General features: G+C 44.2%; 1 protein-coding gene across 4 annotated transcripts in view; it reads right to left on the reverse strand.

Moving 5' to 3' along the window:
* Window positions 1-25,114, reverse strand: part of UXS1 (UDP-glucuronate decarboxylase 1) — a 144,947-nt gene that overhangs the window by 116,417 nt on the left and 3,416 nt on the right. For 3 of the 4 annotated variants that reach the window (XM_063953800.1, XM_063953801.1, XM_063953798.1), the window contains exons 2-3: window positions 4,542-4,569; window positions 234-288 (exon numbers count right to left, since the gene is read on the reverse strand). In XM_063953800.1, coding sequence (XP_063809870.1) covers window positions 234-288; window positions 4,542-4,569 — 83 coding nt within the window. The remainder of the gene's footprint in view (window positions 1-233; window positions 289-4,541; window positions 4,570-25,114) is intronic. The other variant, XM_063953799.1, reaches the window with a different exon arrangement.

Genomic DNA, 25,114 nt, shown 5'->3' on the forward strand with positions numbered 1-25,114 from the left:
TTTTGGGGTAATAAATAAACAGCTATAAAGGAAAACAAACTTAAAGTCAATATACTTTAAATTAAGTTTGCTTTGCTCAACATGACACACAAATACAATGTAAGTTATAGCAAATTGCAAGGACATTCACTCCATGGGGCTGTTGTTGCAAAAGAAAGAAGATGGAATTGACATTTCTATGTTAGATAGAAAAGTTACAAAATTAATGCTATTTTTCATAGAAACTAACAAACCTCTTCTATTTTCTTTTCCATTTTCTGTTCTCCTCCGGTTTCCTGGATTGACCTGCTGAGAGGAAGTAAGTAGATAGACATGGTGTAAATCATAACCGAAGAAGAGAAAATCAGGTTAACATACTTCTCATTTCTGAAGTGTATAACATAAACCCAAATTACATGCAATAACAATGGTTCATTTAAAAGGGATACTAATGTAGAATGAAAAGAAAAAAAAAAAAAGGTCTTATATGTTTTATTACAGTTTTGGTAGCCAAATAATTAAAAACAAAAACTTTCATCAGATAACATTTTGTACAAACAGCCATGGGAATGGAACCCAAGTGCTGAATGCTGTAAAGCAGGAATGCTATAACCGTTACACCAACCCTGCTGCCCAGTCACAGTAGTGTATATCAACAAAAACACTCATTCTGGTTGCCTACAGTGAGCTTTCAGGTGCTTAGATCAATACCATAGGAGAATATAGATGATCATCAGTATGATGATTACACAATGGAGTCCGATGATGCGTTATCCGATGATGATCACATAAAAAGAAATGAACATATAATAGTGTAATACTGTATATGGACACCGTTCCACCCACTAGGAAAGAGATGAATGTGAGGATAGTCCCAATCCAATTCAAAGGTTCTTCTTCCTGTCCATAAACACTCAAAGTGGTGATAGATATGAAACTTGAATAAGTACTTACATGTGTGCTTACTTGTAACAAAAGGATGCGAAGCACATAAAAGGTTTCTTTAGGCCTCTTATCACATATGTATGAAGCCAGTAAAGGACCGTATTAAAAACAAAAACTATTTATTCAAATAGCAAAACAATAAAAAAATGGGACAGACACAACCGTACCATATAGCTATTAAACACAATCCACTGGCAGATTTAACCCAGGAATCAATATACAGTGGCATCGGAAATATGGTTTTAGGTTGTCAGCCCAGTCTCAAAACACTTGAACAGCGCTTGAGGACCGCCCTCTGTTGTTTTTGTGTATACGCTGATCAAGACTTGGTGCTCTTGTGAGCAGGGACTGAGCTGCAGCTAGAAGGGCGCAAGTTACCTCACTATAAAGTTATTGCTTATTGAACACTGTAATCCTCCACAAGAATTCAAGCTGGCTCAATGCTGTACTCTTAATACATTTGCACCCCAGGCTCCTCACAGAACATCCTACTGCAATAGGATGTTAGTAGGTACTAAAACAAAACAATACAATGCTACAAGCAAAAGGCACAGTATTTACATTCTGGAAGCATTTAAAACAAACATCATCCTTTACTATAAAATGATAATAAAACCTTCAATCAAGAAAAATTTTTACCGTATAGGTATCTGAAACTCAGAATGTAAATTACAGAATGATTGTGGTACATCATTAGCATACAACTAATGTAGCAGCAGTACATAATGCAGGCTAATTTAGCAACTTCAGGAATATGATAATTATTTAATTAAGGGACAAAGGGTAGTCTGATATTAATCAAAATATATAAATGCCAAACTTATTACGCAAATCTTTACTACCATGAATAGTATAAACACAGTCAGAAGAGCCAAGTTTTACAACCCGACGCTTCGTAAATAAACCCCTAAGAGGGAAATAACTCCCAGTTCGTCAATGAGGCTACTACAATATTGGGATCGAAAGCTATGTTAGAGCTGCATTCATTAAAGCTAGTCCCAAAGTGAAAGGGGAGAAAATGTTCAAGTACATGTGTAATATTTCTATTTTCACGTGTTTTGCTATTAAACTGAACTGTGTTTGAGGTGATAATGCAAGATCTCAGCAAAGCACTGTTTTGTATAAACCTTTTTACAATGTGAGAAAGTTACATTTTTAAATTGTGGTTCATCAGTTTCTTATTCCGGTTTCAAGCCCAAGTTAATGTTATCCAGTTGTATTGTCTGCAACCTCAGTTGTCCAGTCTAGTAGTAGTAGTAGTACGTAAAAGACTGTGCTATTTCCACTTGTCCTCTTGCAAAGTGCAAGTTATAGCTTGGGGAGTCTGTGGGGATGATTCTAAGTTGGGAGCAAAGATCCGAACGCAGGCGTGTCGAGGCGTTTGGAGGGACGGATGTCTGACGTCAATTCCTGGATCTGCCACGCTGAAGTGATCGCACAGGGTAAGTATGTCTAGCCCTAGTCTACTTTTGCACAAAACTTTTTTTGCATAGCAGGGCTGCACAAGCGAAAGCAGCCTTACTATGCAAAAAAACACTCCTCCATAGGCGGCGTCTACCTGATCGCACGGGCAGCAAAAAGTTGCTGCGTGCGATCAGGTCAGAATGACCCCTTAGTTCACCGACTTAAAATAACAAGAAAACTTAATACAAGTTTAATTTTAGCATTTATTTGATTAAAAAAAATTGCTTCCTATTTTTTTTTTTTTTACATTTAAAAAAAAAAAATGCATATAACAGCCATTTGAACAAATTTCAGTTCCAGAAATGTTTATTATAACCAATAATAAACTTTATACTGTTATCCGTTGTTAGTTTAGCCTTTTTGGGGGGTACGGACAGTTTTACCCATTTTTCTACTTTTGCCACCAGTTTTGGCTAATTTGTATTTGAATAGGGCGAATCACGGGAGTGCGCATACCAGCAAAAAGTCAGTTTTTGTGGCAAAAAAAAAAAAAAAAAGACGTGAAAATGTCAAATGGCAATCGCGGTAAATTCCTGCGATTTTGCTACTAATTGAATGCCCCCCTTAGTAAACAAAGTTTCTACAATAACAAAGGCCTAGTAAAATAACTCCTCTTTTAGCGACAAACTAGTGGTAGAACTTAGTCAAGTAAATACAAATAAAGCCGAACTACATCTCAAATTGATAAATTTTTTTTTTATCACTACTTAAAATGGCTGCAAAAAAGTGGAAGTGGGGGTTATGGGATTACGGCTAGTCCTCCCGTAAAACCCCCTTCAAAGCATAACACAACCCGTGGTTAGTGAAAGCCATAAAACGCCTCTCCCTCCTTAGGTGCTAGTGTAGCATTGGATGAAGGAGGCACATCTGCAGCTGGTGGATTAATGGGTTCTGCCCTTTTTCACTGATTCAAAAATCTATCTCCCCTTCCTTTAACAAATTCAATGTTAGAAAGTGAGGTTCTTGGGTATGTGCTGAGCACCTGCCCAAAATATAATATACAGTGAATGCAGGAAGCATTTTGGTCTTTACATTGGTGCTTGAACCGTACAGATAAGCCCTACACAGGGGACACAAGTCTGATTGCTCAACTGCCCTAGATTTCTTCAACACCACTGTATCTCTCACACCCACCAATCTCATCAAACTACATGCACCAGAGAGCTGTCGATCAAACAAGCAAATCATGGTGGCACAGTATGGGGACATAATGAACAATGCATGCATTCATATGAAAGGGGGGAGGGGTGGTAGGATAAAACTTAAATGCACGGGGGAGTAATGTTGGGGTAAAAACAGTTTACAGAAGGAGAACGTTCTCCTTCTAATTAAATAAATTAGCATCTAATTAGAAAGTTGACACATGAAACAAATTTATAAGAAAAGAATACACTGTTGAGATCTCTGTTACAAACATAGTGACTGTTTAAATGTATGTTTCAATATGAATACAGGTTGAGTATTCCATATCCAAATATTCCGAAATACGGAATATTCCGAATTACGGACTTTTTTGTGTGAGAGTGAGATAGTGAAACCTTTGTTTTTTGATGGCTCAATGTACACAAACTATGTTTAATACAGTTATTAAAAATATTGTATTAAATGACCTTCAGGCTGTGTGTATAAGGTGTATATGGAACATAAATGAATTGTGTGAATGTAGACACTTTGTTTAATGCACAAAGTTATAAAAAATATTAGCTACAATTACCTTCAGGCTGTGTGTATAAGGTGTATATGAAACATAAATGCATTCTGTGCTTAGATTTAGGTCCCATCGCCATGATATCTCATTATTGTATGCAATTATTCCAAAATACGGAAAAATCCCATATCCAAAATACCTCTGGTCCCAAGCATTTTGGATAAGGGATACTCAACCTGTATTAAGGTGCATACACACAGGTTGACCCGTGCAGAAGCAGACACGGACTATATTGACGCCGAAGGCATGAGCCTCCGATATAGACAGTATTGGCCTGCCTGCCTGCACCCACTATATTTCATTGCGATGTCGATCTCATGGAACCGCGCATGGACTATATAGTCCAGATCTAAGGTAAAATCACACCGTGTGTATGCACCTTCAGTCTATATTGGATTTATGTAGCGCATTTGCAATTTAAATAAAATAACAGTCGTGAACTTACCTCATGTTGACAAAGTTTCCCCAAACAGCTGGAGAGAAAAATAAAAAGACATAACTAAAACCATGATGCTACAAAAAACACAGAAGCACAATACATACAAAGGCAAATTACTTTTCATACAGTATCTCATCATTTTATTGGTCAGTCCCAGAGCTGCCAGTCTGACAGGTTTGCTGCTAGCATGGGTTTAATAGGGTTTTATTAATTGTGACACCAGCCTACTTATTTTTCTGGAAAGAGAGGTACACAACACGCTTCCAGGAAAACAAAGAGGGTAGTCCACTCATTGCCCCAATGGCTACTGCTTTGTCCCAAAAAAATTCTATTATACTCCACAGAACAATGAGGACAGATTGAGTAAAGGCTTATTCTATAAAGATAAATCAACTTGATTAGATTGTGAACTAAAAATAAACTATGATGGTTTAGTTAAGTTTCTGCATTTTTATTGGCTGGTTTTAACTTGGCATTAAGCAATTTCCAGATTTTGTACTGGCAGCCCTATAAGGCCAAACCCCAGCACTTATCCATTGGCTCTGTAGTTCCTCTTCTAGACTTGAAGATATACCGTTATCTGGTCCACCAACTCCCCAAGGATGTCAGAAACCCCCCAGAGCTGAATGTGGCTAGCTTGCCAGGGAGGAGATGGAACGTTTCTTGCAGGACCAATTTTCCCACTGAATTTTGTCTCAGACGACCAAGCTGGAGATGGTTACAGTATTTAATGATTATTTTTCCCCTCCCAACAGTAAGCTACACCTTCTGGTGCAGTCATCAGCATGCACATTTACCCACAGGATTCGGCAATAGAGGAGTCTCGTATTGCAAATGCAAGCATGTGCACATACCTCCCCTGTTCCTGCTCTGCATAAAGTGGTCAATAAGCACATCTGTGAGTGACAATACATCTTTATAACACCAACACTTTATATAAAATATTACATTCTCACAAAACCTATGATTATTTTCACACTGCAGTGATTATGCCTTTAATGAAGTATTCAAATATCTAACATATTATGCCCCCGATCTCGCCGAGCAGCACCAAAGGTTGGCAGAGGTGCCAGTTATTTGCCAGGACCCTGCTTGGCAACTTCAGTGGGGGTTCCATTCACTCCATTATGGTGTTTACAATTCTGACAGTTTTCATAGAAATAGCCTGTGCATGACATTGAAGACCTCTTCCCAACACCTAGGCAAATTACTATAAAGAGAAAATGGCAAAAACCAAGGCAACTATCTGTATCTAGAGATACAGTATGTGTGCATTAGATGCTGGAGAACACTGTGAAATCATGTGTTGCAATCAATTACCCTACCGGCAGAAGAGTATGGCAAAATATTATGTCGTCATTTTAAATTACCCCAAGCTGCCACCGACACCTCAACTAAAGTACAATAATTACTTCATCATGCTGTCACCCACTACACTGCAATTACCAGATACCACATGCAGACATTACACTGCTATTTAATTAACCCAACCTGCTGCCATAGTTTACATATATTCTTCTACTATCTCATGACCTAAACTACTATAAAAAACCTTAATGAAAACATATATTGCACAGATTTAATTACCCAAAAGGTCTGAATACTGATCCATGCTGAATTAGGCGCTTGAAGCACAAGTATATCACCAGCCTTAAGGAAAGCTCAATTTTACAACCCCTACCTTCATAATAATGATACTTGGGTTGGTACTTTCCTCTAAACTAGATAGCTGCGCAGCACAGAAGATCCCAGCCATGGGGGTCATTCCGAGTTGTTCGCTCGTTGCCGATTTTCGCTATACTGCGATTAGTCGCTTACTGCGCAGGGTTCGCAGAGCGCATGCGCTTAGTCATTTTACACAAAAGTTAGGTATTTTACTCACGGCATAACAAAGCTTTTTCATCGCTGTGCTGATCGGAGTGTGATTGACAGGAAGTGGGTGTTTCTGGGCGGAAACTGTCCGTTTTATGGGATTGTGCGGAAAAACGCAGGCGTTCGAGTTGCAAAACGCAGGAGTGGCTGGAGAATCGTGGGAGTGGTTGGGCAAACGCTGGGTGTGTTTGTGACGTCAAACCAGGAACGAAAAGGACTGAGCTGGTCGCAATGGCTGAGTAAGTCTGGAGCTACTCAAACTGCTAAGAAATTTCTATTCGCAATTGTGCTAATCTTTCGTTCGCACTTCTGCTAAGCTAAGATACACTCCCAGAGGGCAGCGACTTAGCGTGTGCAATGCTGCTAAAAGCAGCTAGCGAGCAACTCGGAATCACCCCCCATATGCAAAAGCCAGGATCCTGCTAAACACAGCAAATACAAGGCAACCCCGATCCCACCAAAGAACTATTGCTCGGAAGGGAATTAATCAAAAACTTTATAAGTGATACACGCAATAATGTTCTTCCAGGGGTCCGTCACAAATTATTTGGAAAAAATAAGAATTTACTTACCGATAATTCTATTTCTCGGAGTCCGTGGTGGATGCTGGGGTTCCTGAAAGGACCATGGGGAATAGCGGCTCCGCAGGAGACAGGGCACAAAAAGTAAAGCTTTAGGATCAGGTGGTGTGCACTGGCTCCTCCCCCTATGACCCTCCTCCAAGCCAGTTAGGTACTGTGCCCGGACGAGCGTACACAATAAGGGAGGAATTTTGAATCCCGGGTAAGACTCATACCAGCCACACCAATCACACCGTACAACTTGTGATCTAAACCCAGTTAACAGTATGATAACAGCGGAGCCTCCGAAAAGATGGCTCACAACAATAATAACCCGATTTTTGTAACTATGTACAAGTATTGCAGATAATCCGCACTTGGGATGGGCGCCCAGCATCCACTACGGACTCCGAGAAATAGAATTATCGGTAAGTAAATTCTTATTTTCTCTATCGTCCTAGTGGATGCTGGGGTTCCTGAAAGGACCATGGGGATTATACCAAAGCTCCCAAACGGGCGGGAGAGTGCGGATGACTCTGCAGCACCGAATGAGAGAACTCCAGGTCCTCTTTTGCCAGGATATCAAATTTGTAGAATTTTACAAACGTGTTCTCCCCTGACCACGTAGCTGCTCGGCAGAGTTGTAATGCCGAGACCTCTCGGGCAGCCGCCCAAGATGAGCCCACCTTCCTTGTGGAATGGGCCTTAACCGATTTAGACTGTGGCAGGCCTGCCTCAGAATGTGCAAGTTGAATTGTGTTACAAATCCAACGAGCAATCGCCTGCTTAGAAGCAGGCGCACCCAACTTGTTGGGTGCATACAGTATAAACAGCGAGTCAGATTTTCTGACTCCAGCTGTCCTGGAACATATATTTTCAGGGCCCTGACAACTCCTAGCAACTTGGAGTCCTCCAAGTCCCTAGTAGGTGCAAGGCACCACAATAAGCTGGTTCAGGTGAAACACTGACACCACCTTAGGGAGAGAACTGGGGACGAGTCCGCAGCTCTGCCCTGTCCGAATGGACAAACAGATATGGGCTTTTTTGAGAAAAAACCACCAATTTGACACTCGCCTGGTCCAGGCCAGGGCCAAGAGCATGGTCACTTTTTATGTGAGATGCTTCAAATCCACATATTTGACTGGTTTTAAACCAATGTGATTTGAGGAATCCCAGAACTACGTTGAGATCCCACAGTGCCACTGGAGGCACAAAAAAAGGGGTTTGTATATGCAATACTCCCTTGACAAACTTCTGGACTTCAGGAACTGAAGCCAATTCTTTCTGGAAGAAAATTTACAGGGCCGAATTTGAACCTTAATGGACCCCAATTTGAGGCCCATAGACACTCCTGTTTTCAGGAAATGCAGGAAACGACCGAGTTGAAATTTCTTTGTGGGCCTTCCTGGCCTCACACCACGCAACATATTTTCGCCACACGTGGTGATAATGTTGTGCGGTCACCTCCTTTCTGGCTTTGACCAGGGTAGGAATGACCTCTTCCGGAATGCCTTTTTTCCCTTAGGATCCGGCTTTCCATCGCCATGCCGACAAACGCAGCTGCGGTAAGTCTTGGAACAGACATGGTACTTGCTGAAGCAAGTCCCTTCTTAGCGGCAGAGGCCATAAGACCTCTGTAAGCATCTCTTGAAGTTCCGGGTACCAAGTCCTTCTTGGCCAATCCGGAGCCATGAGTATAGTTCTTACTCCTCTACGTCTTATAATTCTCAGCACCTTAGGTATGAGAAGCAGAGGAGGGAACACATACACCGACTGGTACACCCACGGTGTTACCAGAACGTCCACATCTATTGCCTGAGGGTCTCTTGACCTGGCGCAATACCTGTCCCGTTTTTTGTTCAGACGGGACGCCATCATGTCCACCTTTGGTATTTCCCAACGGTCTACAATCATGTGGAAAAAACTTCTCAATGAAGTTTCCACTCTCCCGGGTGGAGGTCGTGCTGAGGAAGTCTGCTTCCCAGTTTCCATTCCCGGGATGAAAAACTGCTGACAGTGTTATCACATGATTTTCCGCCCAGCGAAAAGTCCTTGCAGTTTCTGCCATTGCCCTCCTGCTTCTTGTGTCGCCCTGTCTGTTTACGTGGGCGACTGCCGTGATGTTTTTCCCACTGGATCAATACCGGCTGACCTTGAAGCAGAGGTCTTGCTAAGCTTAGAGCATTATAAATTTACCCTTAGCTCCAGTATATTTATGTGGAGAAAAGTCTCCATACTTGATCACACTCCCTGGAAATTTTTTCCTTGTGTGACTGCTCCCCAGCCTCTCAGGCTGGGCTCCGTGGTTACCAGCATCCAATCCTGAATGCCGAATCTGCTGCCCTCTAGAAGATGAGCACTCTATAACCACCACAGGAGAGACACCCTTGTCCTTGGATATTGGGTTATCCGCTGATGCATCTGAAGATGCGATCCGGACCATTTGTCCAGCAGATCCCACTGAAAAGTTCTTACGTGAAATCTGCCGAATGGAATTGCTTCGTAGGAAGCCACCATTTTTACCAGGACCCTTGTGCAATGATGCACTGTTTTTAGGAGGTTCCTGACTTGCTCGGATAACTCCCTGGCTTTCTCTTCCGGGAGAAACACCTTTTTCTGGACTGTGTCCAGAATCATCCCTAGGCACAGCAGACGTGTCGTCGGGATCAGCTGCGATTTTGGAATATTTAGAATCCACCCGTGCTGATTGTAGCAGTATCCGAGATAGTGCTACTCCGACCTCCAACTGTTCCCTGGACTATGCCCCTATCAGGAGATCGTCCAAGTAAGGGATAATTAAGACGCCTTTTCTTCGAAGAAGAATCATCAATTCGGCCATTACCTTGGTAAAGACCCCAGGGTGCCGTGGACAATCCAAACGGCAGCGTCTGAAACTGATAGTGACAGTTCTGCACCACGAACCTGAGGTACCCTTAGTGAGAAGGGCAAATTTTGGGACATAGAGGTAAGCATCCCTGATGTCCCGGGACACTATATAGTCCCCTTATTCCTGGTTCGTTATCACTGCTCTGAGTGACTTCATCTTAATTTGAACCTTTGTAAGTGTTCAAAAAAAATTTTTTAGAATAAGTCTCACCTAGCCTTCTGGCTTCAGTACCACAATATAGTGTGGAATAATACCCCTTTTCTGTAGTAGGAGGGGTAATTTAATTATCACCTGCTGGGAATACAGCTTGTGAATTTTTTCCCATACTACCTCCTTGTCGGAGGGAGACTTGGTAAAGCAGACTTCAGGAGCCTGCGAAGGGGAAACGTCTCGACATTCCCATCTGTACCCCCGGGATACTACTTGTAGGATCCAGGGGTCCTGTACGGTCTCAGCGCCATGCTGAGAACTTGTCAGACGCGGTGGAACGCTTCTGTTCCTGGGAATGGGCTGCCTGCTGCAGTCTTCTTCCCTTTCCTCTATCCCTGGGCAGATATGATCTTATAGGGACGAGAGGACTGAGGCTGAAAAGACGGTGTCTTTTTCTGCAGAGATGTGACTTAGGGTAAAAAACGGTGGATTTTCCAGCAGTTGCCGTGACCACCAGGTCCGATGGACCGACCCCAAACAAGTCCTCTTCCTGTATACGGCCATACTGTGCCGTTTGGAATCTGCATCACCTGACCACTGTCGTGTCCATAACATCTTCTGGCAGTTATGGACATCGCGTTTATTCATGATGCCAGAGTGCAAATATCCCTCTGTGCATCTCGCATATATAGAAATGCTCTATAGTCAATAAAATACTGTCCCTGTCAAGGGTATCAATATTTTTAGTCAGTGAATCCGACCAAGCCACCCTAGCTCTGCACATCCAGGCTGAGGCGATCGCTGGCCGCAGTATAACACCAGTATGTGTGTATATACTTTTTATTATATTTTCCAGCCTTGTCAGCTGGTCCTTGAGGACGGCCCTATCTATAGACGGTACCGCCACTTGTTTTGATAAGCGTGTGAGCGCCTTATCCACCTTAAAGGGTGTTTCCCAACGCGCCCTAACTTCTGGCGGGAAAGGGTATACCGCCCATAATTTTCTATCGGGGGGAACCCACGCATCATCACACACTTTATTTAATTTATCTGATTCAGGAAAAACTATGGTAGTTTTTTCACATCCCACATAATACCCTCTTTTGTGGTACTTGTAGTATCAGAAATACGTAACACCTCCTTCATTGCCTTTAACGTGTGGCCCTAATAAGGAATACGTTTGTTTATTCACCGTCGACACTGGATTCAGTGTCCCTGTCTGTGTCTGTGTCGACCGACTAAAGTAAACGGGCGTTTTAAAACCCTTGACGGTGTTTTTGAGACGTCTGGACCGTACTAATTGTTTGTCGGCCGTCTCATGTCGTCAACCGACCTTGCAGCGTGTTGACATTATCACGTAATTTCCTAAATAAGCCATCCATTCCGGTGTCGACTCCCTAGAGAGTGACATCACCATTACAGGCAATTGCTCCGCCTCCTCACCAACATCGTCCTCCTACCTGTCGACACACACGTACCGACACACAGCACACACACAGGGAATGCTCTGATAGAGGACAGGACCCACTAGCCCTTTGGAGAGACAGAGGGAGAGTTTGCCAGCACACACCAAAACTCTATAATTATATAGGGACAACCTTATATAAGTGTTTTCCCTTATAGCATCTTATATATATATAAGCATATCGCCAAATTAGTGCCCCCCCTCTCTGTTTTAACCCTGTTTCTGTAGTGCAGTGCAGGGGAGAGCCTGGGAGCCTTCCCTCCAGCCTTTCTGTGAGGGAAAATGGCGCTGTGTGCTGAGGAGATAGGCCCCGCCCCTTTTTCGGCGGCCTCGTCTCCCGCTCTTAACGGATTCTGGCAGGGGTTAAATATCTCCATATAGCCTCCGGAGGCTATATGTGAGGTATTTTTAGCCAAATTAGGTATTCATTTGCCTCCCAGGGCGCCCCCCTCCCAGCGCCCTGCACCCTCAGTGACTGCCGTGTGAAGTGTGCTGAGAGGAAAATGGCGCACAGCTGCAGTGCTGTGCGCTACCTTTAGAAGACTGAGGAGTCTTCTGCCGCCGATTCTGGACCTCTTCTTACTTCAGCATCTGCAAGGGGGCCGGCGGCGCGGCTCCGGTGACCATCCAGGCTGTACCTGTGATCGTCCCTCTGGAGCTGATGTCCAGTAGCCAAGAAGCCAATCCATCCTGCACGCAGGTGAGTTCACTTCTTCTCCCCTAAGTCCCTCGTTGCAGTGATCCTGTTGCCAGCAGGACTCACTGTAAAATAAAAAACCTAAGCTAAACTTTCCTAAGCAGCTCTTTAGGAGAGCCACCTAGATTGCACCCTTCTCGGCCGGGCACAAAAATCTAACTGGCTTGGAGGAGGGTCATAGGGGGAGGAGCCAGTGCACACCACCTGATCCTAAAGCTTTACTTTTTGTGCCCTGTCTCCTGCGGAGCCGCTATTCCCCATGGTCCTTTCAGGAACCCCAGCATCCACTAGGACGATAGAGAAACAAGTGTTCTTGTTTTCTTTTTATTAGGGGAGATGGAACAGTTTCTGAGAACATTAATTAATACACTCATAAGGGCACATGCCAAAGACAAAGTTGTTAAATATGACATTTTAAATGGTACAAAATGTCTCTTCAGGTTCGTGCAACTTTTATTTTATGCTGAGTGATAACTTGTGTATACTGCATACATTAAATTAAATATGTAACAGGTGTGCAGTTGCTCAAAACATTTATCCAGTTAATTATTTGCCCAACTCAAAAATAGAAGCATGTGCTGACAGACACCGCTCCTGCTCGCCTGCATCCATAATTTATCAACCTTTTCAACACTTCCATGACCTGTGGGTACAACAATGCTCTGCTCCTGAACTTCTCACTTACTTACTATTACAGTTAACTGTGCCAAATTAATTAACTGGTGTTAAAGAAAAAAGAAAAAGAAAAAAACAACTTCTCATTAATTACTTCACAACAGACTGCACACGTAAATCAAATGGGAAGCTCAGGGGTGCAGAGCATTTGTACTAGTTGGAAGAGGTCATGTTGGGACGTGAGCCGTCAGTCAATTGTGGGATGCAGCATAACCTTTTATGCCACTAGGGAAGATAATGAGCTCTACAGAAGCTATCCCTAATGTTTAGAAACCAGCAGAGTATTTTATTTATATGGTCTAATGCTGCTAAAGTCCAATGATAATTTTCCATGAATAATATATACAGTGATGTGCGGTCAGTTGGTAATATAGAATTCTTTAATTGCCTGGTAAATAGTTTTGACCAATGTGGTTAAAGAAGCAGCCTCATGTCATTGTCCTGACTCAGCATCATGTGTTTACAATGTTGGTCGATTAATTTGCATATCTTTTTTTTCCACAAGGTTTTTTCTCCTATTTTCACATACAGTTATAGCAAAAGAAAAAATCCAGACTGCATGCCATTGGTCGCCAATTTTATGTAAAATCTAGCGACCATCTTAATAACTTTAGGTGCCTGATCAATTCATCAAGGGCCAAACGGTGCTGCACCCATACTCATAGTAGGCCACACGGTCGTGTCCCCAAATTCATAATATTATAAGGGAAGACATTCCAGTAGCACTGCCAATTCATATTATTATTATTACTATTATTATTATTATAAGGGAGGACATTCATATTAAGCCCAAAACAGTCACTCACCAGATGCACTGGCGAGCAGAGACAAACTGGTCCTTGAGGACTGTAATCGATGTCCATGACGACGCTAACCGTCAGCATGAGTGGTGAGTAACGGAGGTGGGTGGCGCCTGGGACCAGCTTCCTGGAAGTCACACTCCTTCCTGCCAGCAGGGCTGTAGCCATAGGATCTAAACTATAGATCTACAATGTCTCGGTCGACATGCCCCCTCCCCGGCCAGCCACGCCCCATTTCATGCAAATGCACTGCCTCTGCAATCCCTGTGCCCTGCCCACATCCTAGCAGAAACACTACAAATGGTATACGTTCAGAATATTAACAAAGAAATGTCAACATTAAGATTGTTGATATTTATGGGAGGTCGACATTCTGAACATGTCAGTAATGACAGAATGTTAACAGATGGATTTAGATTTTGGCTTCCATTGTTAATGTTGACACTGACTGTCGACATTCTGAATGTTGACTATTTATACCACACCCCTCACATACAGATTAGCGACAAAAAAAAAATAGGCCCCTAAAAAAAACTATTAAAACATAAGGACACACTTCGGGTAATCAAACTGCGCTGTGCTCTTGCCAAATAGACGCTCCTTACATGGATTGGCCAATAAGGAGAGGAGAAGACTCGTAAATAAGTGAGCCAATACAAGCTGAAGCACCAAAACTTGAGCAGCTCACGTACTGCAGTGATGAAGAATGTCAAGGGGGAAACCTCCACATTGAGGCTACATTGATTTCCCAACACCTGCATCTATTATCCAGTGGAAGGCCACTGCCAAGACTGCAAGCATCCAGCACAGGCTTTTTTTTCCATTAATGTTTTAATGAAATTTTTTTTTTAATCCTACTTATTATATTACAACTGTAAAATATTGCTTACTTTGATCAACCATGTTTTAATGCTTTCTAACATTAACAATCCAAAGTCATTAGGGCTTTGATATGGTTTACTTTACTGTTCTGCACAGACAACCAGAAAATATTGTAAACGACCAATGGGTACACACTGCACGATCCGGATGATATGTTATTCCGATTTGCCAGGAAATAAGATATACCAATGTGGTCCTGGTGTGTATCTGGCCTAAAGGTACATACACACTGGGCGTTTTTACCCAGCGTGTATGCACAGCGATGATGTGAACATCGCTGGCAGAAAAATAGCTCAGTGCCCGACGATGGCCACGGGTGAAGGTGAAGCACTATCCACAGTAGAAGACTGTGGAAAGTGCTTCACTCGGCTGTTCAAACAGCCCGAAGGGCAGCGGCGGCCAGCGATGATGCGGGAGTGCTCATCAGCGCTCATCGCCCGGCCATACACACTGGCCGAGCTTGAGCTCAAAACGCCAAAAGTGAGCTACTTTGAGCCCAGAATCGGCTAGTGTGTATGGGCCTCACAAGCAGTCCACACTGATTCAAATAATATGCTGCATATGTATATCTAGGTGTGACTGCAGCTGTATCTGCATACAAAATTCTACCTTACAGTGTCTTCCACTGACACTGTAATGTACCAGGCAGTCGACAGTAAAGATCCCCAATTTTTTAATTACAGACTTGGTGCAATCATAGGGTGGAGAATATTAAAAGGACTGATCACAATAAACCATCACAGTAAAAGGGATCCAGTCACCACTCATTCTTTCCTGAGCTGGCTTTCTTCATACAGCTCTCACCCTTAAACCAGGTGACGTTATTATGTACCGGTATTTGTTTTATGCTGTTAGTACTCAATAATATAAATTCTTACTAATATTCTTATTGATGACATTGGGCTCAATTCAATTCAGCACGAAATGAATAGTGCCGGGAAGGCGCTCCTGGAGCTATTCCTTTCAGCGCAATGTTATACCCAACTAGAGGATTTCTTCTTGCACTCCTCCTGTGGTGCGAGCAGAAATACGACAAAACTACTGACATGATGCTGTTTTCTACCCTTAGCGCGGCGGAAACAGCATTGTGAGAACCGGCATTCTAAGACATAACAGCAAACTGATATGAACAGCTCCGGGAGCTCCGCCCCGGCGCTATTCAATTTGCTCTGAATGGAATCCCATTGTTTCTTTTGGTAGAAATTAAGAATCTTATTAAAAGTCAAAAGAATATGTAAAATAGAGTTTTTGAATATAACATGATTAATAGTTGCTTGTTCGTATAAAATTGATTTGCAAGTAAAGGAACGTAGGCACACCATGAAAATGCCATCTTGACCCATGTTTAGTCAGAAACCTATACGTTAAGAATTACCTTTAACAATTATGTTTGTAAAATATCCAAACCGAATATGTGAATTTCATAAGCACAGAGTTTAATAAAAAAACATAAATGCCCCATTGCCCCAAAAAGAAAAATCTATCTGAAAGCCTGCTGGCATGGATGAAATAATAAGAATTTACTTACCGATAATTCTATTTCTCGTAGTCTGTAGTGGATGCTGGGGACTCCTTAAGGACCATGGGGAATAGCGGCTCCGCAGGAGACTGGGCACAAAAGTAAAGCTTTAGAACTACCTGGTGTGCACTGGCTCCTCCCCCCATGACCCTCCTCCAAGCCTCAGTTAGGATACTGTGCCCGGACGAGCGTACACAATAAGGAAGGATTTTGAATCCCGGGTAAGACTCATACCAGCCACACCAATCACACCATATAACTTGTGATCTAAACCCAGTTAACAGCAAGATAACAGAGGAGCCTCTATAAAAGATGGCTCACTACAGCAATAACCCGATTTTTTGGTAACAATAACTATGTACCAGTATTGCAGACAATCCGCACTTGGGATGGGCGCCCAGCATCCACTACGGACTACGAGAAATAGAATTATCGGTAAGTAAATTCTTATTTTCTCTGACGTCCTAGTGGATGCTGGGGACTCCGTAAGGACCATGGGGATTATACCAAAGCTCCCAAACGGGCGGGAGAGTGCGGATGACTCTGCAGCACCAAATGAGAGAACTCCAGGTCCTCCTCAGCCAGGGTATCAAATTTGTAGAATTTTACAAACGTATTTGCTCCTGACCAAGTAGCTGCTCGGCAAAGTTGTAAAGCCGAGACCCCTCGGGCAGCCGCCCAAGATGAGCCCACCTTCCTTGTGGAATGGGCTTTTACAGATTTTGGCTGTGGCAGGCCTGCCACAGAATGTGCAAGCTGAATTGTACTACAAATCCAACGAGCAATAGTCTGCTTAGAAGCAGGAGCACCCAGCTTGTTGGGTGCATACAGAATAAACAACGAGTCAGATTTTCTGACTCCAGCCGTCCTGGAAACCTATATTTCCAGGGCTCTGACAACGTCTAGCAACTTGGAGTCCTCCAAGTCCCTAGTAGCCGCAGGCACCACAATAGGTTGATTCAGGTGAAACGCTGAAAACCACCTTAGGGAGAAACTGAGGACAAGTCCTCAATTCCGCCCTGTCCGAATGGAAAATCAGATGAGGGCTTTTACAGGATAAAGCCGCCAATTCTGACACGCACCTGGCCCAGGCCAGGGCCAACAGCATGACCACTTTCCATGTGAGATATTTTAACTCCACATATTTAAGTGGTACAAACCAATGTGACTTTTGGAACCCAAAAACTACATTTAGATCCCAAGGTGCCACTGGAGGCACAAAAGGAGGCTGTATATACAGTACCCCTTTCACAAACGTCTGAACTTCAGGGACTGAAGCTAGTTCTTTTTGGAAGAAAATTGACAGGGCCGAAATTTGAACCTTAATGGACCCCCATTTCAGGCCCATAGACACTCCTGTTTGCAGGAAATGTAGGAATCGACCTAGTTGAAAATTCCTCCGTCGGGGCCTTACTGGCCTCGCACCACGCAACATATTTTCGCCAAATGCGGTGATAATGTCTTGCGGTTATATCTTTCCTGGCTTTGATCAGGATAGGAATGACTTCATCCGGAATGCCTTTCTCCTTCAGGATCCGGCGTTCAACCGCCATGCCGTCAAACGCAGCCGCGGTAAGTCTTGGAACAGACAGGGTCCTTGCTGGAGCAGGTCCCTTCTTAGAGGTAGAGGCCACGGATCCTCCGTGAGCATCTCTTGAAGTTCCGGTTACCAAGTCCTTCTTGGCCAATCCGGAGCCACGAATATAGTGCTTACTCCTCTCCATCTTATAATTCTCAGTACCTTGGGTATGAGAGGCAGAGGAGGGAACACATACACTGACTGGTACACCCACTGTGTTACCAGAGCGTCTACAGCTATTGCCTGAGGGTCCCTTGACCTGGCGCAATACTTGTCGAGTTTTATAAACATGTGGAAGACTTCTGGGTGAAGTTGTCCACTCCCGGAATGAATACTGCTGACAGTGCTATCACATGATTTTCCGCCCAGCGAAGAATCCTTGCAGCTTCTGCCATTGCCCTCCTGCTTCTTGTGTCACCCTGTCTGTTTACGTGGGTGACTGCCGTGATGTTGTCCGAATGGATTAACTCCGGGTGACCTTGAAGCAGAGGTCTTGCTGAGCTTAGAGCATTGTAAATAGCCCTTAGCTTCAGGATATTTATGTGAAGTGATGTCTCCAGGCTTGACCATAAGCTCTGGAAATTCCTTCCCTGTGTGACTGCCCCCAAGCCTCGCAGGCTGGCATCCGTGGTCACCAGGACCCAGTCCTGAATGTGCGGCCCTCTAGAAGATGAGCACTCTGCAACCACCACAGGAGAGACACCCTTGTGCTTGGTGACAGGGTTATCCGCTGATGCATCTGAAGATGCGACCCGGACCATTTGTCCAGCAGGTCCCACTGGAAAGTTCTTGCGTGGAATCTGCCGAATGGGATTGCTTCGTAGGAAGCCACCATTTTATTGATGTACTGAGACTTGGCTCGGTTATAGGAGGTTCCCGACTAGCTCGGATAACTCCCTGACTTTCTCCTCCGGGAGAAACACCTTTTTCTGGACTGTGTCCAGGATCATCCCTAGGAACAGAAGACGAGTCGTCGGAATCAGCTGCGATTTTGGAATATTGAGAATCCAATCGTGCTGCCGCAACACTACCTGAGATAGTGCTACACCGACCTCCAACTGTTCCCTGGATCTTACCCTTATCAGGGAATCGTCCAAATAAGGGATAACTAAAATTCCCTTGCTTCGAAGGAGTATCATCATTTCGGCCATTACCTTGGTAAAGACCCGGGGTGCCGTGGACCATCCATACGGCAGCGTCTGAAACTGATAGTGACAGTTCCGTACCATAAACCTGAGGTACCCTTGGTGAGAAGGGTAAAATTGGGACATGAGGGTAAGCATCCTTGATGTCCCGAGACATCATGTAGTCCCCTTCTTCCAGGTTCGCAATCACTGCTCTGAGTGACTCAATCTTGAATTTGAACCTCCGTATGTAAGTGTTCAAGATTTTAGATTTAGAATCGGTCTCACCGAGCCGTCCGGCTTCGGTACCACAACAGTGTGGAATAATACCCCGTTCCCTGTTGCAGGAGGGGTACCTTGATTATCACCTGCTGGGAATACAGCTTGTGAATGGCTTCCAAAACTGCCTCCCTGTCAGAAGGAGACATCGGTAAAGCCGACTTTAGGAAACGGCGAGGGGGAGACGTCTCGAATTCCAATTTGTACCCCTGAGATATCACCTGAAGGATCCAGGGGTCTACTTGCGAGTGAGCCCACTGCGCGCTGAAATTCATTGAGACGGGCCCCCACCGTGCCTGATTCTGCTTGTAAAGCCCCAGCGTCATACTGAGGGCTTGGCAGAGGCGGGAGAGAGCTTCTGTTCCTGGGAACTGGCTGATTTCTGCAGCCTTTTTCCTCTCCCTCTGTCACGGGGCAGAAATGAGGAACCTTTTGCCCGCTTGCCCACGAAAAGACTGCGCCTGATAATACGGCGTCTTCTTATGTTGAGAGGCGACCTTGGGAACAAACGTGGATTTCCCAGCTGTTGCCGTGGCCACCAGGTCTGAAAGACCGACCCCAAATAACTCCTCCCCTTAATAAGGCAATACTTCCAAATGCCGTTTGGAATTCGCATCACCTGACCACTGTCGTGTCCATAACCCTCTACTGGCAGAAATGGATAACGCACTTAGACTTGATGCCAGTCGGCAAATATTCCGCTGTGCATCACGCATATATAGAAATGCATCTTTTAAATGCTCTATAGGCAATAATATACTGTCCCTATCTAGGGTATCAATATTTTCAGTCAGGAAATCCGACCACGCCAACCCAGCACTGCACATCCAGGCTGAGGCGATTGCTGGTCGCAGTATAACACCAGTATGTGTGTAAATACATTTTAGGATACCCTCCTGCTTTCTATCAGCAGGATCCTTAAGGGCGGCCATCTCAGGAGAGGGTAGATCCCTTGTTCTTACAAGCGTGTGAGCGCTTTATCCACCCTAGGGGGTGTTTCCCAACGCACCCTAACCTCTGGCGGGAAAGGATATAATGCCAATAACATTTTAGAAATTATCAGTTGTTATCGGGGGAAACCCACGCATCATCACACACCTCATTTAATTTCTCAGATTCAGGAAAACTACAGGTAGTTTTTCCAAACCGAACATAATACCCCTTTTTGGTGGTACTCGTATTATCAGAAATGTGTAAAACATTTTTCATTGCCTCAATCATGTAACGTGTGGCCCTACTGGAAGTCACATTTGTCTCTTCACCGTCGACACTGGAGTCAGTATCCGTGTCGGCGTCTATATCTGCCATCTGAGGTAACGGGCGCTTTAGAGCCCCTGACGGCCTATGAGACGTCTGGACAGGCACAAGCTGAGTAGCCGGCTGTCTCATGTCAACTACTGTCTTTTATACAGAGTTGACACGGTCACGTAATTCCTTCCAACAGTTCATCCACTCAGGTGTCGACCCCCTAGGGGGTGACCACTATTACAGGCAATCTGCTCCGTCTCCACAGCATTTTTCTCCTCATACATGTCGACACAAACGTACCGACACACAGCACACACACAGGGAATGCTCTGATAGAGGACAGGACCCCACTAGCCCTTTGGGGAGACAGAGGGAGAGTTTGCCAGCACACACCAGAGCGCTATATATATACAGGGATAACCTTATATAAGTGTTTTTCCCCTTATAGCTGCTGTATTTTTAATACTGCGCGTAATTAGTGCCCCCCTCTCTTTTTTAACCCTTTCTGTAGTGTAGTGACTGCAGGGGAGAGCCAGGGAGCTTCCCTCCAACGGAGCTGTGAGGGAAAATGGCGCCAGTGTGCTGAGGAGATAGGCTCCGCCCCCTTCTCGGCGGCCTTATCTCCCGTTTTTCTGTGTATTCTGGCAGGGGTTAAATTCATCCATATAGCCCAGGAGCTATATGTGATGCATTTTTTTGCCATCCAAGGTGTTTTTATTGCGTCTCAGGGCGCCCCCCCCCAGCGCCCTGCACCCTCAGTGACCGGAGTGTGAAGTGTGCTGAGAGCAATGGCGCACAGCTGCAGTGCTGTGCGCTACCTTGTTGAAGACAGGACGTCTTCTGCCGCCGATTTTCCGGACCTCTTCTGTCTTCTGGCTCTGTAAGGGGGCCGGCGGCGCGGCTCTGGGACCTATCCATGGCTGGGCCTGTGATCGGTCCCTCTGGAGCTAATGTCCAGTAGCCTAAGAAGCCCAATCCACTCTGCACGCAGGTGAGTTCGCTTCTTCTCCCCTTAGTCCCTCGATGCAGTGAGCCTGTTGCCAGCAGGTCTCACTGAACATAAAAAACCTAAAACTAAACTTTTCACTAAGCAGCTCAGGAGAGCCACCTAGTGTGCACCCTTCTCGTTCGGGCACAAAAATCTAACTGAGGCTTGGAGGAGGGTAATGGGGGGAGGAGCCAGTGCACACCAGGTAGTTCTAAAGCTTTACTTTTGTGCCCAGTCTCCTGCGGAGCCGCTATTCCCCATGGTCCTTACGGAGTCCCCAGCATCCACTAGGACGTCAGAGAAATCAATGTGATACATGTTTTAATGCTGGGCATACACAGTCAGATAAAATGCCTGCCAGACCAACAGTGCAGATATCGCAGACATGCACTGAGATATCTCACTGGGAGAAATACAAATGTTTGTGCCAGCAGCCGTCTGTGCTAAGCATCTGACGGAGCAATTCAATTGTTGTTCAGTTCAAACAGCTCCCGGCGCTTCTGCTTGCAGTTCCCTGAGCTGCCGAACAAAATAGAGCAAAAAAAAAAGACCCATTTGGGTGCCCAAAGGGCACTTTACGCATCGCACCCAGCACTTGTCGGGTTTCCCGTCCTACACGGCTAACCCAGGCACTGCAGGTCTTGATCAATGTCAAAGAAAGCCAACTGAATATCACCCATTAGCTGCAAAACAAAACAATTGAAACGCCCCCAGTGTATGGCAACCTATATCTGCGCTCTGCCCCTGGGGAGGAGACATTTCCCCATTCCATCTCTGTGAAGGAACAAGGGAAATATCAGTTGGTCAGCTGATGCAGTGCCTACACTGCCCAATGCAGACGACTTTCAACTTACTGCATCAAAATACTGCATCGGTTGGACATGCTGTACGCAATGACTTTTCTGAATACAAGTAGCAGTAGCAGAAAGCAGATAAGTTTTACATGGTTCCGGTATGAATGGTCGACCATGTTATGGTCGACAGTCATTAGGTTGACCACTATTGGTCGACATTGACATGGTCGACATGGACACATGAAAAGGTCGACACATGAAAAGGTCGACGTGCGTTTTTTAACTTTTTTGGGTGTCGTTTTTTGCATAAAGTGACTGGGAACCCCAATTAGTGCTTCGCTCGCCATGCTTCGGGCATGGTGCCTTCGCTCCGCTCGGCACAGATTACCGTTCCAATCGTAGTCCACAAGGATCGTAAAGTATGGAAAAGTTCCCCAAAAGAAAAAAAAAAGAAAAAAATCTCATGTCGACCATGTGTCCACGTCGACCATGTCAATGTCGACCAATAGTGGTCGACCTAATGACTATCGACCATAACATGGTCGACCATGTGAACGGATACTGTTTTACATAACAGCACCTATTCACACATGCTTGGTGAACACAGAATACAGCAAGAAAATAAACCTTAGTTCAACATATTTATCAATGACCTAGAAATAGGCCTGGAAAGCACAGTGTCAATCTTTGCAGATGATACTAAACTGTGTAAGGTAATTAATTCAGAATTGGATGTGGAGTCCTTGCAGAATGATCTATCTAAACTTGAACTCTGGGCGTCTAAATGGAAAATGAGGTTCAATACAGACAAATGCAAGGTTATGCATTTTGGGACTAAAAACAAACTTGCATCATACATATTAAATGGGGAACGCTTAGGGGAAACAGAGTTGGAAAAAGATTTGGGGGTATTCATTGATAATAGGCTTAATAACCGTACACAATGTCAAAACGCAGTAAAGAAGACAAGTAAGGTGCTAGCGTGCATAAAAAGGTGAATTGAGACAAGGGACTCGGATGTAATCATGCCGCTGTATAAAGCATTGGTACGTCCGCACCTAGAATATTGTGTTTAGTTTTGGGCACCATTGTATAAAAAAAAGACATCAGTGAACTCGAAAGTGTTCAAAGGCGAGCTACTAAATTGATTAAAGGCCTAGAGGGACTGGACTATAAGGACAGACTTACTAGGCTGAATATGTATACACTAGAAAAGAGGCGCCTAAGAGGAGATATTATTATCTTCAAATATGTAAAGGGACCTCACAAAGAGTTATCAGAGGAATTATTAATTAAAAGAACACAATTTAGGACACGTGGGCACTCGCTGCGACTGGAGGAGAGAAAGTTCCGAACGCAAAGGAGGAAAGGGTTCTTCACTGTTAGGGCAATCAGGATGTGGAATTCCCTGCCAGGGAAGGTGGTAGTGGCGGACTCTGTAATTGGATTTAAAAAAGGAATGGATAAATTTCTGAATTAAAAAGCTATCCAAAGTTATAATACTTAAAATATCAACGTGGTTAATCCAGGGGTAACATGAGTTATAGTAGCTAGTCATAACACATTATTTAGCAAGTATGTAGAATCATCACAACTTAAAAAAGGTTGAACACGATGGGCAATTTGCCTCTATTCAACGTCAAATACTATGTATGTTAATAGATCTAAACTAATAATAAGGGTATTGCTGTAAGACACTGAAACACTCCATTCAGTACTCTTGACAAACCTAAATGCAGGGGTCAAGCCGTGTAAAGCAGCTAAAACCCATCTAAAAGTACTAAAAATACAGTTTGGGTGCCCATATGCCCAAACTTTTTGCAAATTTCCGCTCGCCACCTCAGGAGGATGAAAGCAGAAATGGGCACCCGGGCCGCAACACTTGTGCCGGATCAGCATAACATTTTAATAACTCCATCGGACAACAACTGAATTTCCCCCATAGAATTTGATTATAAAAATACTTCAATAACAAAATATAGTAATCACCCAATAAGAATGCAATATATAAATACTGACTAAAGGGTTGATTATGATCCAGGAGCAAAAAAAAAATAAAAAAAAATTGCTTCTTACAAAGCAATGCACGGAGTACAAACTAATACATTAAATTTTTGCATGCAATTCAGGTTGCTTAGCAATCGCGATGCAACCGCAATTTACCTAGAGCGCACATCATGTCCTGCACACACGTCCAATGCAAACGCATTTGCCGTCCCTGTCATTCGCGGGGTAGCAACAAGGCGTTACGGGACTCTTCAAATGGTGGCAGGGTGGCGCAGCTGCTCTGGAAGAAAAACTTTGCAGCAGGCATACACAGTTGCAGTGACCACAATTAAATTGTGGTCGCAGCCACTGGGTGGGACGGTCAGCATGCTGGGCGGACCCCAGCATGTGGTACAAACTATTGCAGATTGCTTTTCAGCAGAATCTGAAATCCAACCTGAATAGGGTCCTTAGCCCAAGAATGCTGGACAGCTTTATTTTTACGTACCTTTATTTGAGCCAAGACGTGCCCTCTCAAATCTCTGCACATACAGTAATGGCCCATACACATGGTGAGATTCTCACTATGCGACAGGGGCTAGGTCAGCACATAAGTCAGTATCGCAAGCACACTCAGTATGTGTTTGCGATACCGACTATGGGGGTAATTCTGAGTTGATCGCAGCAGGAAATTTGTTAGCAGTTGGGCAAAACCATGTGCACTGCAGGGGAGGCAGATATAACATGTGCAGAGTGTTAGATTTGGGTGGGTTATTTTGTTTCTGTGCAGGGTAAATACTGGCTGCTTTATTTTTACACTGCAATTTAGATTGCAGATTGAACACACCACACCCAAATCTGGGTGGTCTTCAGGTTGCCGACTGTCGGGATCCCGGCGCACAGTATACTGGTTTTGCCCAACTGCTAACAAAGTTCCTGCTGCGATCAACTCAGAATTACCCCCTTTGTGCGGTTTTGGCTAAGTGTCAATTTTGACTATCTCTTCTATAGAGATAGTCAAAATTGACTTGCCTGCACAGTCTATCTATTCTTGCGATGCCGACCGCGTGGGGC

Source organism: Pseudophryne corroboree, chromosome 2, assembly GCF_028390025.1.
Source record: "Pseudophryne corroboree isolate aPseCor3 chromosome 2, aPseCor3.hap2, whole genome shotgun sequence".
In the NCBI taxonomy this organism is placed as follows: Eukaryota; Metazoa; Chordata; class Amphibia; order Anura; family Myobatrachidae; genus Pseudophryne; species Pseudophryne corroboree.